Source organism: Erythrolamprus reginae, chromosome 4, assembly GCF_031021105.1.
Source record: "Erythrolamprus reginae isolate rEryReg1 chromosome 4, rEryReg1.hap1, whole genome shotgun sequence".
Classification (NCBI taxonomy): domain Eukaryota; kingdom Metazoa; phylum Chordata; class Lepidosauria; order Squamata; family Dipsadidae; genus Erythrolamprus; species Erythrolamprus reginae.
In genome coordinates this window covers 83842832-83858864 of record NC_091953.1, presented here as the reverse complement: position 1 = coordinate 83858864, position 16033 = coordinate 83842832, and the positions used below count along the sequence as shown (strand labels likewise).

At 43.4% G+C, this 16033-nt stretch overlaps 1 protein-coding gene across 6 annotated transcripts in view; it reads right to left on the bottom strand.

Moving 5' to 3' along the window:
• The window catches only part of GPM6B (glycoprotein M6B), a 147299-nt gene that overhangs the window by 42432 nt on the left and 88834 nt on the right, over positions 1 to 16033 (bottom strand). For 2 of the 6 annotated variants that reach the window (XM_070750656.1, XM_070750659.1), the window contains exon 2: positions 5841 to 5948. The exons of 3 other annotated variants lie outside the window; for them this stretch is intronic. In XM_070750656.1, coding sequence (XP_070606757.1) covers positions 5841 to 5948 — 108 coding nt within the window. Of the gene's footprint in view, positions 1 to 5840; positions 5949 to 9442; positions 9459 to 16033 lie in introns of those variants that run through there. One more of the 6 variants, XM_070750657.1, reaches the window with a different exon arrangement.

The window sequence follows — 16033 nt, the reverse complement described above, 5'->3', positions numbered from 1 at the left end:
AGGTCGGTGTATGGGCCAGGGGGTGCCACCCCAGCAGCCCCAGCGGCTCTTGGCGGACCACCGGGTGAACCAGCAGCCCAGACCGGGCAGATGACGTCGTCGCCTAGCTCAGTAGGAGCTGGGCCCTCCTGGATGGCTTCTACCCCGATGGGGGCAGGTGAGATCGCACCACACCCCACATTTCCACCGCTCCTCCCTTTGCCCGGTCAGGCCATTGTTCCCCCGGGTTCTGGGAGTGGGGTCAACATTTTGGGTAGTTCAGCTGTCACTTGTAGTAAGGTTTGGGCTCCCCCCACTGCTACTGCAGTGGCTCAGACCCCTTCAACGGCCTCTGTGCCGGTGTCGGGGTCAGAGGGTGGCCACGGCCTGGGACCCTTTGGCCAGCATTAGGTCGGGCGCCATCCCATGGGGGCTGCCCTCCACACCTCTGGGATTTCACCTTCATCCCTCTGTCAGAGAAAGTATCTGGAAGGGAGAATATATTGATCTTTTCTCCCTCCTTAACAGAGAAGTCCCCAAAAAAGAGAAAGAGGGGGAGGTGCAGGTGGACAAGCCTAAGAAGGTTAAGGTTAGCAGATGCTTCAGCTCTTGGCTGTATGCTTATTTGACTTACGCTTCCATAGTGATCCAGAGGGAGCCCGCTAGGGCCGCCTCAATGTTTAAATATATCGATTTGATTGCCCGTGCTCATTTTGAGTACAAGGGCACGATTTGGCATCACTATGACAAGGTTTTTAGAATGAGGGTAGCATTTGATCCGACACTCCCTTGGGATATGGTTGTCCCTGATTTGTGGTTTGTTGCAACCCACATGTCGGGGAACGAGAATGGTGACTGCACGGATAGCAGCCACTTCATGGAGGAGGAGCCGGCGGTGTCCCCTCCAGTTAAGACGGCTACGGGGGACGCGGCGAAAGCGGCCCCATGTCATGAATTTTTGGCAAAAGGAGCGTGTTTTTGCCCCTTTTGCAAATTCAGACACGCCTGTGGGAACTGTGGGGGCTCCCACTTCACCAACGTTTGTACTAGGCCCAAAAAGGGTAAGGATAGAAAAGGAGGGGGTCAGGCTAAACAACCCCCGCCCACTGGGGGAAAAGGATCCCAGCCCAATTAGGCTGGGAGTTTTGAAGGAATGGTTGGAGGATTACCACCCTCGCAGGAGAGCGGCTGCTCTCCTGCAGGGTTTCTCAGAGGGTTTTAGGATCCCATATGTGGGGATCCGGAAGGCCTTCATGTCTGACAACCTTAGATCGGTTGTGGGACATGAAGACATCGTTAGAGCCAAAATACAGAAGGAGGTGGCCGAGGGCAGGGTACTGGGACCTTTCCCGTGCCCACCCTCGCCGACTCTTCGGGTTTCCCCTTTAGGGGTGGTCCCCAAAAAGGCTAGTGGTGAATTTAGGTTGATTCACCACCTGTCCTTTCCAAAGGGTGAATCAGTGAATGATTTCATTCCTGATGAACTTTGTTCTGTCTGCTATGCGTCTTTTGACGCAGCAGTAGCTATGGTGAGGAAGTGTGGAGTAGGAGCCCTTATGGGTAAATGCGACATTAAGTCGGCATTCCGGCTCCTCCCCATACACCCAGACGATTTCGAGCTCCTGGGCTTCCACTTCGAAGGAGGTTTTTATGTCGATAAAAATTGCCAATGGGATGCTCCATACCTTGCTCTCTTTTTCAGAGCTTTAGCACCTTCTTGGAGTGGGCGCTCAGGAGGTGCACTGGTCTGGGTTCAGTCGTTCACTACCTAGATGATTTCCTGTTGGCGGGGCCCGCACGGTCGGAGCAATGTTTTTCTCTGATGCGGGCCTTTGAAGCCCTTTGCGCTCATTTGGGGGTGCCTTTGGCCCCTGAGAAGACCGAGGGCCCCGCTACCAGGATTACTTTTCTGGGTATGGAATTGAACTCAGAGGAGCAATCTTGCAGATTGCCCCTAGAAAAGCTGGTTAAGATTCGGGGTAAGCTTGACTCAGTCTTAGGTAGTCCCTTCATCAGCTTCAGGAATTTGCCGGGCTTCTTAATTTTGCCTGCCGGGTAATAGCCCCTGGTAGAGCTTTTTCCCGGAGAGTATACACTGCGATGAAGGGGCTGCGTTTGCCCCATCATCGTACCCGCCTGAGCGCAGGGGTCAAAGACGACCTGCGGGTATGGCAGGGTTTTCTGGCCCACTTTAATGGTCTATCCTTTTGGAGGCACGAGCTTCTTTTGGAAGCTGAGTTGCAATTGTGCTCGGATGCTGCGGGGACCCGTGGGTTCGGGGTTATACTAGGCGACCAGTGGTGTCATTCCGTGTGGCCCCCGGAATGGAGGGCCTCTCCCCTGGTCAAGGATTTGACCTTCCTAGAGCTCTTCCCATTGATAGTAGCTTTAGAGATCTGGGTGAGCAGTTTAGGGACAAAACCATGCACTTTTGGTGTGACAACCTGGCTGTAGTCCACGTTGTGAATGCCCTGTCCTCTAAGAATGACAGGGTCATGCGGCTTGTCCGCCATTTCGTGCACAGGTCGTTGTCCCTAAACGCCCTGTTTCTGGCTCGCCACGTCCCTGGTCTAGATAATGGGATTGCTGACGCCTTGTCCTGTGGTCAGTTGTCCAGGTTTCGGACCCTGGCTCCGTGGGCCCGCGCGTCACCGGAAGCATTCCCCGACCATCTTTGGAGCCTGGGCGGGGTCTCGGGCAGTGGAGAGCAGAAGCCAACAGGGCCATGGCCCTCTCGGTGGCTCCAAGCACATTGAGGGCATACCAGCATGCAGGTAAGGAGTTCTGTGATTTCAGGCAAGTCAGGGGTTACCCTCATGTTTGGCCGGCCCCAGTAGATCATCTTATGGAGTTTTGCATGCAGCTTAGGCAACGTGGCCTTTCAGTTAAGACTATTAGGTCCAAGTTGGCAGGCCTCGCCTTTTTATCTAAGGCGGGTGGGTTTTTGGACCTTTCTTGTGACTTCCGCATTTGGAAGATGCTGGAAGGCTGGGTGAAGGAGTAACCGGGGATCCCAGCTGATAGCCGACAGGCCTTAACGGTGCAGCAGCTGTCGCTTATTAATCAAGCCTTAAACAGTCTGTGCACATCTCTGTATGAGGCCCGCCTCTTTGAGGCGGCGGCATGTGTTATGTTTTTTGGGGCCCTTTGTGTCAGCGAGGCCATGGCCTCCTCCCAGGCTGACAGGTCTCTCCGTGCCTTCCAGTTTTCCGACTTGCAGTTTAGCGACAGGGGTGTGTCCTTCTTGGTGAGGCAATCTAAAACTGATCAGCTTCATAGGGGTATTAGGATAGAGTTAACAGCTGTCACCGACCAGTCGGTGTGCCCGGTGGCGGCTCTTTCTCAATTCTGTAGTCTGAGAGGAGCGGGGCAGGGGTACCTTTTTAAACATCAGGATGGTACCCCTTTGACCCGCTATCAATTTTGGGTTCTAGTGTCCAGGGCTCTGGTCAGGATAGGCATTGATCCCGCCGGCTATGGAACGTATTTGTTCCATATCGGCGGCGCCACCAGTGCGGCTGTGTCTGGTTTCCTGGGTCAAAGGATCTGGGAGATCAGCAGATGGCGGTCAGTGGCCTATTTAGGTTATGTACAGCCAGCTGAGGGTCCAGGGCAGGATGTCTCTTTGCCCTCTTCCAGATAGCCCCGCCAGTACGAGACCAACGGTGTTGCTTTGCAGCCACAGCATGGTATTTTGGGCCGGCCGCTCAGCAGCAAGAACCGCCGTGGGGACCCCGCTGTCATTGGGCCGATGGGTCAACATCGTATGGATGGGGAGAAGAGGCATGCGGTGGGAAGGGCTTCTCCCACTACTCCTGGGAGGGCGGCATCCAGTAGCTGCGCCCAGGTGGTTGGTCTTACACCTAGGTGGTAATGACCTGTGTATGCTTGGGGGTCTACCTTTGATCTGCCAGGCTCGCGAAGATCTGCGGATGCTTCGCACTGTGTGGCCTACCACGCAAGTGGTTTGGTCTGAGATCCTCCCGAGGATTGTTTGGAGGGATGCCATTTCCCTTAGGGCCATTCACCGGGTTAGGAGGAGAGTGAATAAGGCCCTGGGTAAGGTGGTCAGAGAGTTAGGTGGGGTTGTAGTGGCCCATCCCCACATCACCATAGATCAGCCGTGGCTTTACCGGGCTGACGGTGTTCACCTGTCAGATCAGGGGAACACCATCTTCTTACAGGACCTGCAGCGGTCACTGCGCAAGCTGGTGCAGTTAGAGGGGGGAGTCGGGGGGCCAAGATAGAGATCTGACCCCCACTCCGTGGCAGGTTAGGGGCGGAAAACTGGGTGGTGGTTTAGCAACTGCGTGTTCTCCGTTGGGCATCTTTGCGGTAGTCTCTCAAATACTGGAATTCTGCTATCATATCACCGCTAATTCTTCTTTTCTTTAGACTAGCCATACCCAGTTCCTGCAACCATTCTTCATATGTTTTCATCTCCAGGCCTTTAATCATCTTTAGTGATGGGCAAACCCAACGGTGTTCAGGTTCGGCAAGTTCGGACAAACTTTGCGCAAAATTCGGCCGAACCTGAACCCGAACCCAAATGGTTCGTGGCGCCAAAGCTCCGCCTCTGGAATCCCATCATTTTTTATTTTTACGGATTTTTTATTTTTATTTATTTTTATTTTTACGAAAAAGGACGCCGCAGCGGTACCGCAAGCAAAGTGAGGTCCTTTCACGTGAAAATAAAAACTTTTTTTTTACATGAAAAGACCTCCCTTTGCTTGCAGCGCTGTTGCGGCGTCCTTTTTTGTAAAAAAAAAAAAAAATTTACATGAAAAGACCTCCCTTTGAAGGAACTGGGGAATCCCTTCCACGAAGAGATTCCGGGGGTGGAGCTTTGACGTCACATACACCAGCAGATTGCTAAGGAAGTGATAACTTTGGCATCCTTAGCAACCTGCCGGTGTATGTGATGTCAAAGCTCCACCCCCGGAATCTCTTCGTGGGATTCCCCAGCTCCTTTTGTGCCTCCCTCCCAGCCTCCCGACCAGCTGACAGCTCCCCGATGTTCGTCTTCCTCCACCGCCACTGGCCACCGGCTCATCCTCCTCTTCTCAGCAGATGACAGCTTTCGCGGTGTTCGGCACGAATGCCGAACTAAAGCACAATTTTTTAAAAAAATTCACGTTCGGGTCCGGCATGCTGAACACCACAAAATTCAGTACAGACCCGAATTGTGCAGTTTCGGTTCGCCCAACACTAATCATCTTAGTTGTTCTTCTTTACACTTTTTTTTCAAAGTACAGTATAACATCTTTTTTGAAATATGGTGGCCAAAACTGGATGCAGTATTCCAAATGTGGTGTTACTAAGAATTTATAAAGCAGTACCAATACTTCATGTGATTTTGATTCTATGCTTCTGTTTACACGACCATAAAAATATACTGTGAGATCCAGTTATGACCACGATCCTAATACAAAGTATAGGTATGTCCTTCCTCAGGATGGAAGTGGCTAATTATTTCTTAATAATATTTAATTTTAAAGCTTTGTAAAGGATACTAATTTTATCAAGAGATTTGTTTAAAATAAATCTTATAGTACCTTCCCCACCGCTTTATGGCTTGCCCCACAACATTCAAAACTGTAATGGGATTGGGCAAATATCCATTTCAGGGAAGCAGGAACTGAAGATGATCCCACAAAGACACTAAAAAACATTAGTTCTGAATAATAATGGCAGCTTTTAAAATTATACAATTGAAGTTTTTTTTTCAAATAAGTTCAAAAGCAAAATAAATAGGCCATGTGTAATTAATTTCTAGTGTAAAATCAAAGTCACATATTTTTGAAACGTTATTAAAGCCCTGAAAACAATTCTTACTTATTTTACTCCATCCTTTTATTTACCTTGACTAACATTGCTTTTCAATGGTGCCACTTGATGGTACTGGTGTAGCCTTGAGCTCTTGTGTATCCATTGGTACCTGCCAATTTCCATTTCTGGTCTGGTGATCACTGCCAATTTTAGGTGGTAAAATGTCAGAGCTTCCAACAAAGTCATATTTTATTACTTCATTCAATTCATTGTTAGTATCAAAAGTATCAAAATATAGAATGCCTATTAGATTCTTCAGAAATATAAATTCATATTTTAAATTCATTCCACCATTAGTAATACAGTATTCAGTGCTAAGTGAAATTATTTGTTTTAAGACTATAGTATTTTTACTTTCCATCTGATGCATTCTTTCAACGCCTTCTTTTCTGACTAAAAGCACTTCTACAGCTGATAGAATAGAAAAACTAATGTAATTTATTTGTGCTAAAACACATGTACTATTTTTAGCCTTTTACTAAAGCCAGCTGAAGAAAATCATTTCCAGATGTACAAAGTATAATAAAGTGAATCAGTTCAATTGTTGTGGTATTACAAAGTTAATGCTTTGGGATGATGGATGGAGAAAAGTAGATAAAATTGAATTGCAATACAGTATATTGTATTGACACCCCACCCCCACCCCCGCTGCCATACAATTGAGCATGTTTTGTGATAATCTAGCTAAAGTTATAATTTACAAATAAGATAGAAAAATAACTTTATTCTCCTCTTTCTCCTATTCCCTGAAATAGGTAAAATTGAATGATCCCGTATAGGAGATAGTCATAACTAACTACAATTTTCATAATGCAATTATCACCTACTCCAATTTATGGATTGTTTTAAGGAATTGGGGCAGCATCATATTTCATATATAATCTTCTAACCTTCCTTTATTCTGCCACCATTTTGGCCATTTTTCTTCCTTTTCAGTACCCCACCCTCAAAAAAACCCCTCACTAGTGACTAAGGGGTATAATTTAAGATATTTTGTCCCCTAGGAGCTGGCCATCTGCAAGAACATGTTTAATTTATAATCTGTTGCAAAGCAAGATCAACTCAGGAATGCTCTGAAGATGCATTTTTGTATCAAGGCTGTGGAATTTTTAGCTCAATTATGAATTGCTAAAGAGATAATATTGTGTAGCAGAACACAGATGAAAGGGAATCAGGTTCTGTAAATGCATTGTTTTAAAAATCTCTACTAATTTATGTAATGATTAAATGGCAACTCTATGCAAAATTAAGGGAACTGTCAAGGAGTGTTGTTTGCTGAATATACTAAAACATTTTACTTGCACATTGGAAGAACACTGATTCCAAATCAATCTTCAACTGAGTTTGGGTTAGGGGCAAAAAGTATTAATGTACTGTAATGTTTCATGTAAGCTACTAACATCTGTACCACTCCATTAGTATCTCTACTATTAATAAAGTATATAAAATATTAGTCGGTTAAGTGGGGATTGAAATTTTTTCATTTATTTTTTCATTTATTTTTTGTTTGTTTGTTTATTCGTTTGTTTGTTTGTTTGTTTGTTTATTTATTTGATTTTTATGCCGCCCTTCTCCTTAGACTCAGGGCGGCTTACAACATGTTAGCAATAGCACTTTTTTAACAGAGCTAGGCTATTGCCCCCACAATCCGGGTCCTCATGTCGACTTATGTCGATTTCATACTACTAACTTTGTTACTGTAACAATCTGACTCCTTAAATTCATTGGACAGAAATCCAAATAGACATCACAATCTCATTGAGTATGGTATTTTCATTCAACTAATGTTATTTTTCTATTTAAAAGCTAGAACCATTTAACATAGTTATTTCTTAGTATTTCCCAATGCACATTTGTAACGCATTCAGTTATACCTTCATTTCTACTGGCTATGCTGTTTGTCAAACCAAACTGAATTGAGCATGCATATCCAGAAACAACAACTGTATTACTGTGGTAGAAAAACTAGAACTCTAAGCTACAAATCTGAATGGAATATATTCTACATATGAAATGATTTCTACCAATGCTATGAAAAAATTAATCAGCATGATTTGTGTTAAAGTTTTATCTGCTATTTGAGTTTGAGTTACGTTGTATATTATCTGTTCTATTTAATTATTTTATTTACATAATTATTAAGCATTACCAGATTTTTAAAAATAACAAAAACCTAAAAACCAGTAAAAGAACAAATTTACCATAATACAGGAGGCATGAATGCTGATCAAACATTATCACGATCACTTGAATATCTATCTTTGATCATTTCTGGAAGACAAGTTTGAGAACATAAAATCTTATATCCAAGGAATGAGTGACCCACAATATGCCTCCTTCACTTTCCCTACATTGTGGATGTTTTATCTCTTAGGTACCATGATGTTTTATAAATTAACACTGCCCCCACTCCACGTCCTACTCATCAGAGAACAGGGTTGGCGGCCTCGGAAAGGGCAGGGGAATCCCTGGCTGGGCGGCAGCCTCCGAGAGGCAGGGAAATCCCCAGGAATGCTCGGCTTGGCAGTGGGCGGCGGCCTCTGAAAAAAATAAGGGGGAATCCCCAGAATGGCCGGCCTGGTGTGGACGGCAAATGGTCCCAGATGAGGCTTTCCTGTATTTATCGCAGAGGACACAAGGTGGCAGGTGGTGTAGAAGGACAAGGAGGATGATTTTTTTAACCTTACTTCACCCATGGGTAAGTCACTTCCTCGGCACAAATTTGTTGGATCCGTTCAGGAATGATACAAGGTAGGCCAGGAACAGTCAGAAGGGTTTATTATTAACACAGAATAAGTAACGGTTGATGGAACAGGATAACGACAAGAACAACATGGCCGTGCCTGACAGCTATCTATATCCCTGCTGCCAGGCTGAGCCAACCAATGCAGTGTGTGTATTTTCCCACCCAAGGAATAAGTGGCGGGTAGCCAGACCTAACTGTCTACAGGACACAACAGTGTTACTGAGGAATGAGCAAAGAATAGTTGGACTGTACACCAAGAATATATACTATCAACACAGTCATTCAAGATGTAACAGTGATTTCAGCTGCCAGATAAAGCAAGCTGGCACCAGTGATATAGGAAGATGTTAGAGGAAGGTGATCACTTTAATGATAATTGTTAAGACATTATTCATATAATGCAAGATAATTCAATTGTAAACCACTCTACTTTATCAAGAAAAATAGAAGTATCTATGGTAAGGCCAGATGATGGCCCATCAGGTAAGATTACAGTCAAAATGCTGAAGATCATTCAGAATACCAATAGAGTTTATGACACTGTGAGCATAAATCCAAAGCTGCAAAGACAGAATACATGTTGAAGCATGCAGTATAAGAAACATAGTTTCTTTATGGGGAAGTTCAACATAGTGAAAGATGAATTGAATTGGTTATATACTGACATCTTGAAATTGGTTATATGCTAACAAACTGAACGGGGACCATTTATTTATTTATTTATTCATTCATTCATTCATTCATTCATTCATTCATTCATTCATTCATTCATTCAATTTGTATGCCGCCCTTCTCCTTAGACTCAGGGCAGCTTATATCATGTTAGCAATAGCACTTTTTAACAGAGCCAGCATATTGCCCCTACAATCCGGGTCCTCATTTACCCACCTCGGAAGGGTGGAAAGCTGAGTCAACCTTGAGCCGGTGATTTCAGTCAGAAGAATATTGTTTACTACCAAGATCACAAAAAAACAAATGTTATTAATTTCATAGTTAGGAAAAATATAGAATACAAATTAGTTGGATATATTGCAGACAACTGGATAATATCAAATAGATTTTATGAACAATCCTTGAGTTACAAATGTAATGGAGCCTGCTCATTCCATTCATAACCTGTGAATTCACGGGAGTGAATCTTATACTTTGAATGTGGTCACTCCCTACTTTCCCCCACGCATTCACGAATTGCACATGAGGTATTTCAATGTGGGGAAGGCCATGGGGACCTAATGATGGAACAGGCCACCTGCTTAAGACCATCTAGAGCTTCCCTGACCAATTGAAATACCTCATGCTCCCCTCAGTTGCTTCCTTCCCCAACCTGCTGTGCTTGGTTGTTCACTTACCATGCGAAGATCTAACAAGCAGTCTCATCTTCAGCCTCTCAGTTGCTCATTTTGAATGGCACAGGCCTTGCCTGGCACATTGCAGGCCAAAATGGAGCTTCTGAGGTGCGTATCTGTCCTTCAGAAGCTCCGTTTCAGCAGATGTCTCCCTCATAAGTTCCATTTTTGCCAGCAACAATCAGGATGAATGTTGCAGAGCCTCTGCAGTTGTTCATAAGGTTGAACAACTGCCATGGTGCTGCAAGATTCATAGTTTTGGGACTTGTTCGTAAACGCTATGGTGCGCTTATCATGTAACTTTGAATGTTTGTTAAGGGAATGCTCGTAACCTGGGGATTACCCGTATGACAATTCTCCAAGTTTATGCTTCAACCAGTGATACAAAAGACAAGGAGGCTGATGACGTTTATAGTGAAGTTCAATCTGACATTCCTAAGAAACAGACATGAAGCAGTAGAATATCTAATAATTTCTTCATTTCTAAAATAATCTTGAATTAACAAAATAACGCCTACATGCATGGACATCTCCAAGAGAAAGATGTTAGAAACATAGAAGAAATGTTTAAGTTGGTTTTATTGATTTATTGGTGGAAATGACATAATGTTTCTGACTTATTTATTTAAATGGATTTTAGGACGAAATGAGAACAGATCATGTTCTAGATCAGTTTTTTGTGAAAATATTGAAGAATGCACAAACTTTTAAGCACCATTGTGTGATCTGATTCACTAACATTTAGATTGTTGCATTTTGTACATATTTTGTAACAGTTTCTGAAATGGCCTTCAGTATCTAAAGCAGTGTTTCCCAACCTTTTTTGAGCCGCGGCACATTATTCACATTTTCAAAATCCTGGGGAACACTGAACCGGGTGGTGGTGGTGTGTGGCTAAAGAAAAGTTTTGACAAAAAAAAATCTTCCTCATTTCGCTCTATTTCTCCCTCACTCTTTCTCTCTCTTCCTTCCTTCCCTTCTTTCTCTTTCTCCATCCCTTTCTTTCTTCCTCTCTCTTTTGCTCTCTTTCTCTCTCCCTCCTTCCCTCCCTATATGTCTTTCTCTCTCCCTTGCTCTCTCTGCCTCTCTTGCTATCTCTCTTTCATTCTCTCTCTTTTTCTCTCTCTTTCTCTCTCTCTTGCTATCTCTTTCTCTCTGTCTCTGTCTCTCTTTCTCTGTCTCTCTTTCTCTCTCTTGCTAGCTCTCTTTCTTTCTCTCTCTTTCTCTTTCTCTGTCTCTCTCTCTCTCTGCCTCTCTTGCTATGTCTCTCTTGCTCTCTCTCTCTCTCTGCCTCTCTTGCTCTCTCTCTCTTTCTCTCTCTTCCTTTCTTCTCTGCGGAGGCCGGCGAAGGTTTTTCTTATTTTAAATGTTCCGGGTGGCAGGGGGATGCGGAGCCCGCACGCACACCCCCCCGACATTCCAAATCCTGCCTCAGCTGTGAGAAGAAAAAAGCGCTCGGTGAAGGGACTGCATGCAAGAGGGGCCGAGCGGGCTTTAGCAGCCCGATGAGGAGGACGAGAAGCCGCTGCAGCCACCCCCAATCCCCCCCCTTCCCTGGGTACCTTCCAAAGGCCCCTGGAAAAAGGCAGGAGGTAGCAACGAGGCGCGAGGACAAGCAGGCAGCTTGGCAGAGGGGAAGCGCTGACGGGCTCTCCTCCTTCCCCACCCCCGCGCTTCTCTCCCGCCCTGGCTTTTGCTTCGCCCGCAGATTTCCCCGCAGTTCAAAAGGAGGCAAGAGGTGGCCTGGATGAAATTGCGGGGAAATCATGGGGCGAAGCAAAAGCCAGGGCGGGAGAGAAGCGCGGGGGTGGGGAAGAAGGAGAGCCCGTCAGCGCTTCCCCTCCGCCAAGAAGTTATTGCCGCCGCCTCTGCCTCCACTCAGGGAGCCATCATGGTTGAGCTGAGTGAGAGGAAAAGGCGCGGTGACCACGGTGGCTCCCTGAGTGGAGGCAGAAGCGGTGGCAATAACCTCTGTGCTTTCTACGGCAGCGTGGCTGAGCTGGACGGAGGGAAGCGGCGGCTCCCACTCGAGGAACCCACGGCAACGGGCGACGGCTTGGTGGGAGGCGACGGCGGGAGACACAGGCGGTGGAAGGAGAGGGAACTAGGAAGCGACTGTGAAGCCCAAGAGCATCCACAGGACGACACTCAGGCAGGGGCGCCGGCAGCGCCCCGCCCAGCTGGAGCTTCTCGCGGCACACCTGGCCATGTCTCGCGGCACACTACTGTGCCGCAGCACACCGGTTGGGAAACGCTGATCTAAAGTACTGTATTTTTTGGAGTATAAGATGTACCTTTTTCCTACCTAAAAGAGACTGAAAATTCAGGTGTGTCTTATACTCTGAATGCAGCTTTTTAAAATGCTTTTCCCCCCAGCCCTAACTAGGTGCTAATGACCTTCCCAGCTGTTATCTTGCAGGTTCTTTCATTGTTACTGTCTGTGAATAATGTTTTCCAAGCTCTAAGTCTTTGCAGAGGTTTTTTCATTACTCTAACTTGCTCCAAGTAAATTTCTTTCCAGCCCTAACCAGGTGCTAACGATGTTCTTACTGCTTGCTAGCTCTTTCAATATTACTCTCTGCTAAGAATGTTTTCCAGCCCTGTCTTTGCAGTTTTTTTCATTGCTCTAACTTACTCCAAATGTTTCTTCCCAGCCCTAACCAGGTGCTAATAATGTTCCCAGCTCTCACCCGCTTGCAAGCTCTTTCACTGTTACTCTCTGTGATTCACACAGACTGTGAATAATGTTTTCCAAACCCTGTCTTTGTAGGTTTTTTATTGTTTATTATTTTATTGGAAATGTATAGCTGAGATTAAATCAAATGAAGTTAAAGAAGTTAAAGAAACTTGGTATGTTTGGCCTACAGAAGAACAAGAGAGAAACACGTGTCTTCTAATACATACACAGATGTCATAGGACAGAGGTTGTTGATATATTTTCCATAGTACTGTACTCAGGGGCAAAACAAGAACCAGTAGATGAAAATTTAACAGTGAGAGATCCAAAAGTGAAATAGGAAAGTATCTCCTGACTTTGAGAGCTATCAAATAACTGAACAGTTTGCCATTTGAAGTTGACGGTGCTCTAACAACAGATGCTTTTGAGAAAAGATTGAACAGCTATTTGTCTGGGTTGAGGTAAGGGCATCTGCACTGAGCAGATGATTGAATTTAATGTCTTTCAAGTTTCTTCCAATGCTACGATTCTATGCTGATTCTATGAATCCATGGAATTCAGAGGGCAGGATTATTCCTAGTCATTCTGTCCCAGCTTGTTGATTGAGTGACTTCTTTTCTGTAGCTCTTTTTGAGAGACTTATTTTTTGAAGCTCCACTTGAGAGGTTGGACTAGGCTACATTAGGAGTATAAGATGTACCCAGATTTTTACCGTCTTTGGGGGAGGGGACCTGCATCTTATACTCCAAAAAATAGGGTATGTGCAGTTCCTTGATTTTCCAAGAAATTTTGAGAAATGAAGTTGTGAATCTGGAATGCTACTGGTGAAGAAAGGGCCCCAGGTACAACTACAAGTACAAGCTGACCTGTTGGGCTACACTGATGATGGTAGTGGAGTGGAGCTACTGCTCCTTATAGCATCTATGCAATGATTGCCCACAATTTAGTTCAGATTGTGATTGTCTGGCTCAGAGCTATGAGTAAAATTACTCATATTCACTTCAGATTGGAAACCAGCTAGATGGATTCTATTGATATTATAAGGATAATGCTATTGTAAGGTTGTAGTGTATATAACATTTTACTATTGCAAAATTAAACACAGGGAAAAAACATGACCAGGAAAAAAAGGAATGCTATATACAGTATACATAAGTGGCCTCTAGCAATTGTTCCCGATTTGATGTAATGGTTAAGAGTTGGATTAGCACTTGGGAGAATCATGCCTAAGTCCACCATTGTGGCCAACCGCAGCTTGCCTAAAGCAACCAAATTACTTTGAAATGCAACAAATTATATTTGCATGCCAACAGGCCAAAATACAAAAAAGAAAAGCTGAAGTGACTCTGAATGGCAACAGGGAGAAGACTCAGTCAAGAACCTGTGACCTGTTTCGATTCACTGACTATGGCCTGCTGACCTAAGAGAACAGATAAATAAAAATCCAGGCATGAGTTTATCTAAAGCAGTGGTTCTCAACCTTTCTAATGCTGTGACCCCTTAATACAGTCCCTCATGTTGTGGTGATCCCCAACCATAAATCTAGCGCCAATTCTCTCAACAGAGCTTTAAGCAGGAAGGTCAGAGGGACATCCCCCATTGTAAATGTACGATTGGTCAGATTGTGAAAATATGTTCCATGGTGCCAGAATAGAAGCTTTAGTTCCTAACACTATGGGAAATTTGTCTTTTCCCATGGTCTTAGGCAACCCTTATGAAATGGTCATTCAACCTCCAAAGGGGTCCGATCCTCAGTTTGAGAACCACTGATCTAAAGTACTGTATTCCATTGTTTCACTGTAATTTTCATGGTGCCTGTCTTTGTTTCACCTTTGCGTTTCTTTGCCCTGCAATGCAGAAGAGCCAAAGATATACAAGGCCTTGTTCCATTTTTGCTCATAACCACTCAGCAAAGTTTCAAAGCTGAGATTCCAGTATTGCTTGTCCACATGCAAATAAAATCCTTAACCACATGAAGCTAAGTGGCTAAGTTTGAGTCACTCATTCTCTCCCAGCCCAAACCCTGTCACAAGTAAGGGAAATAGGAAGAGGGTGTTCTATCTTGAATTTCTAGAGCAAAAGAGGGGGGGGGTGTATTAATCAGTCCTTAATTGACCTTTAAAAAATTCTCAAGTGTTAGAGTAATTCTATTCTGAATTTTCTGGAAACGACAAAATGATCATGACAAGGATGTTACCCCCATTCAGTCATTTCTCCTAGAAAGGAATAAAAATATTACATAACTGTTGTAAATCTATTTTGGTACAATTTACTTTTTATAAAAGGACTATTAGAATTAAATATTAATAATTTCTTAATTTACATTATTATTTTTTCAATTTTATTCAAGCAGAAGTAAGATTTTCATCTAACATCTCTAATTTTTTCTAGCCATGACCAAACTTCAAACATTAACTTTCACCCCTCATATAATGAAATTATTCATATATTTACTCTAAAGTAGACACTACTGATATTAACAGAGTTTACACCCAAATAGGTCCACAAAGGAGTGGGAATTTTGTTCAATTCCTTTGCAAAATAGACATATGCCATATGCAGCAGTACAGTACTTCTTTAACTCACCAACATTTTCTCTAGACATCTAGAATAAATGTTTATGGCATTTTACAACTATATTTACTAGATCAGTTTTTCCTCCCCTACATTAAATGAAAACATCTTGTCTGTGCTAATATACATCAGAAAATATTTTCTCTACTGCTGATAGAAAGTGACATGCATTACTGATTTATTCAATCTCAATAAATCTCTGTAGCCCTAGCTTCCATTATTTATTTCATTTAATGCTTGCAAGGTATATGCTGTCATTTAAAATCATTTATACATTTTGGGCTTTAAATGTGATCAATCTCTTTCACAACTCTAAAATATCTGTTCAATAATTACTTGAATAACTGGACGTACATGCCAAGTGTATATCATATGTTAGTTGCATTCAGACAATTTTTATTAATGGTTTACATTAATTTCACTGCAATCTAAATTGCATGCTGTATATTGAAGACATTTTCTGTCTATAATGGAAATCCTTGGTTCTTCAGCAAAATGCAATGCAGTAAAATAAAATAAATAGGACCATAGATCTGAATATATCTCTGATTTTAAACAAATGACAGAAATCCCATAGGGGAAGACCTTCTCTCAAACTAATGTCCTCCAGAATTTCTAGTTTAAAATTTCCTTATATTCAATAATAGAAAAAAGGGGAACAGATTTCCATCCAAAATATTTTTAATCAGATCCTAAGAACTTCTAAATGTTATCAGTATATAAATGGATAGATATGTGCCAAATTTAAAAAAAATTAAATTAAATATACTGATGCCTTCTTATTTAGAGCTGACAATAACATTAATAATTTCACTATTGTAGACCTAGCCAAATGAAAAATAATGGGTAAACTATATCATAGCTCAATTTTTAAAACAAAAT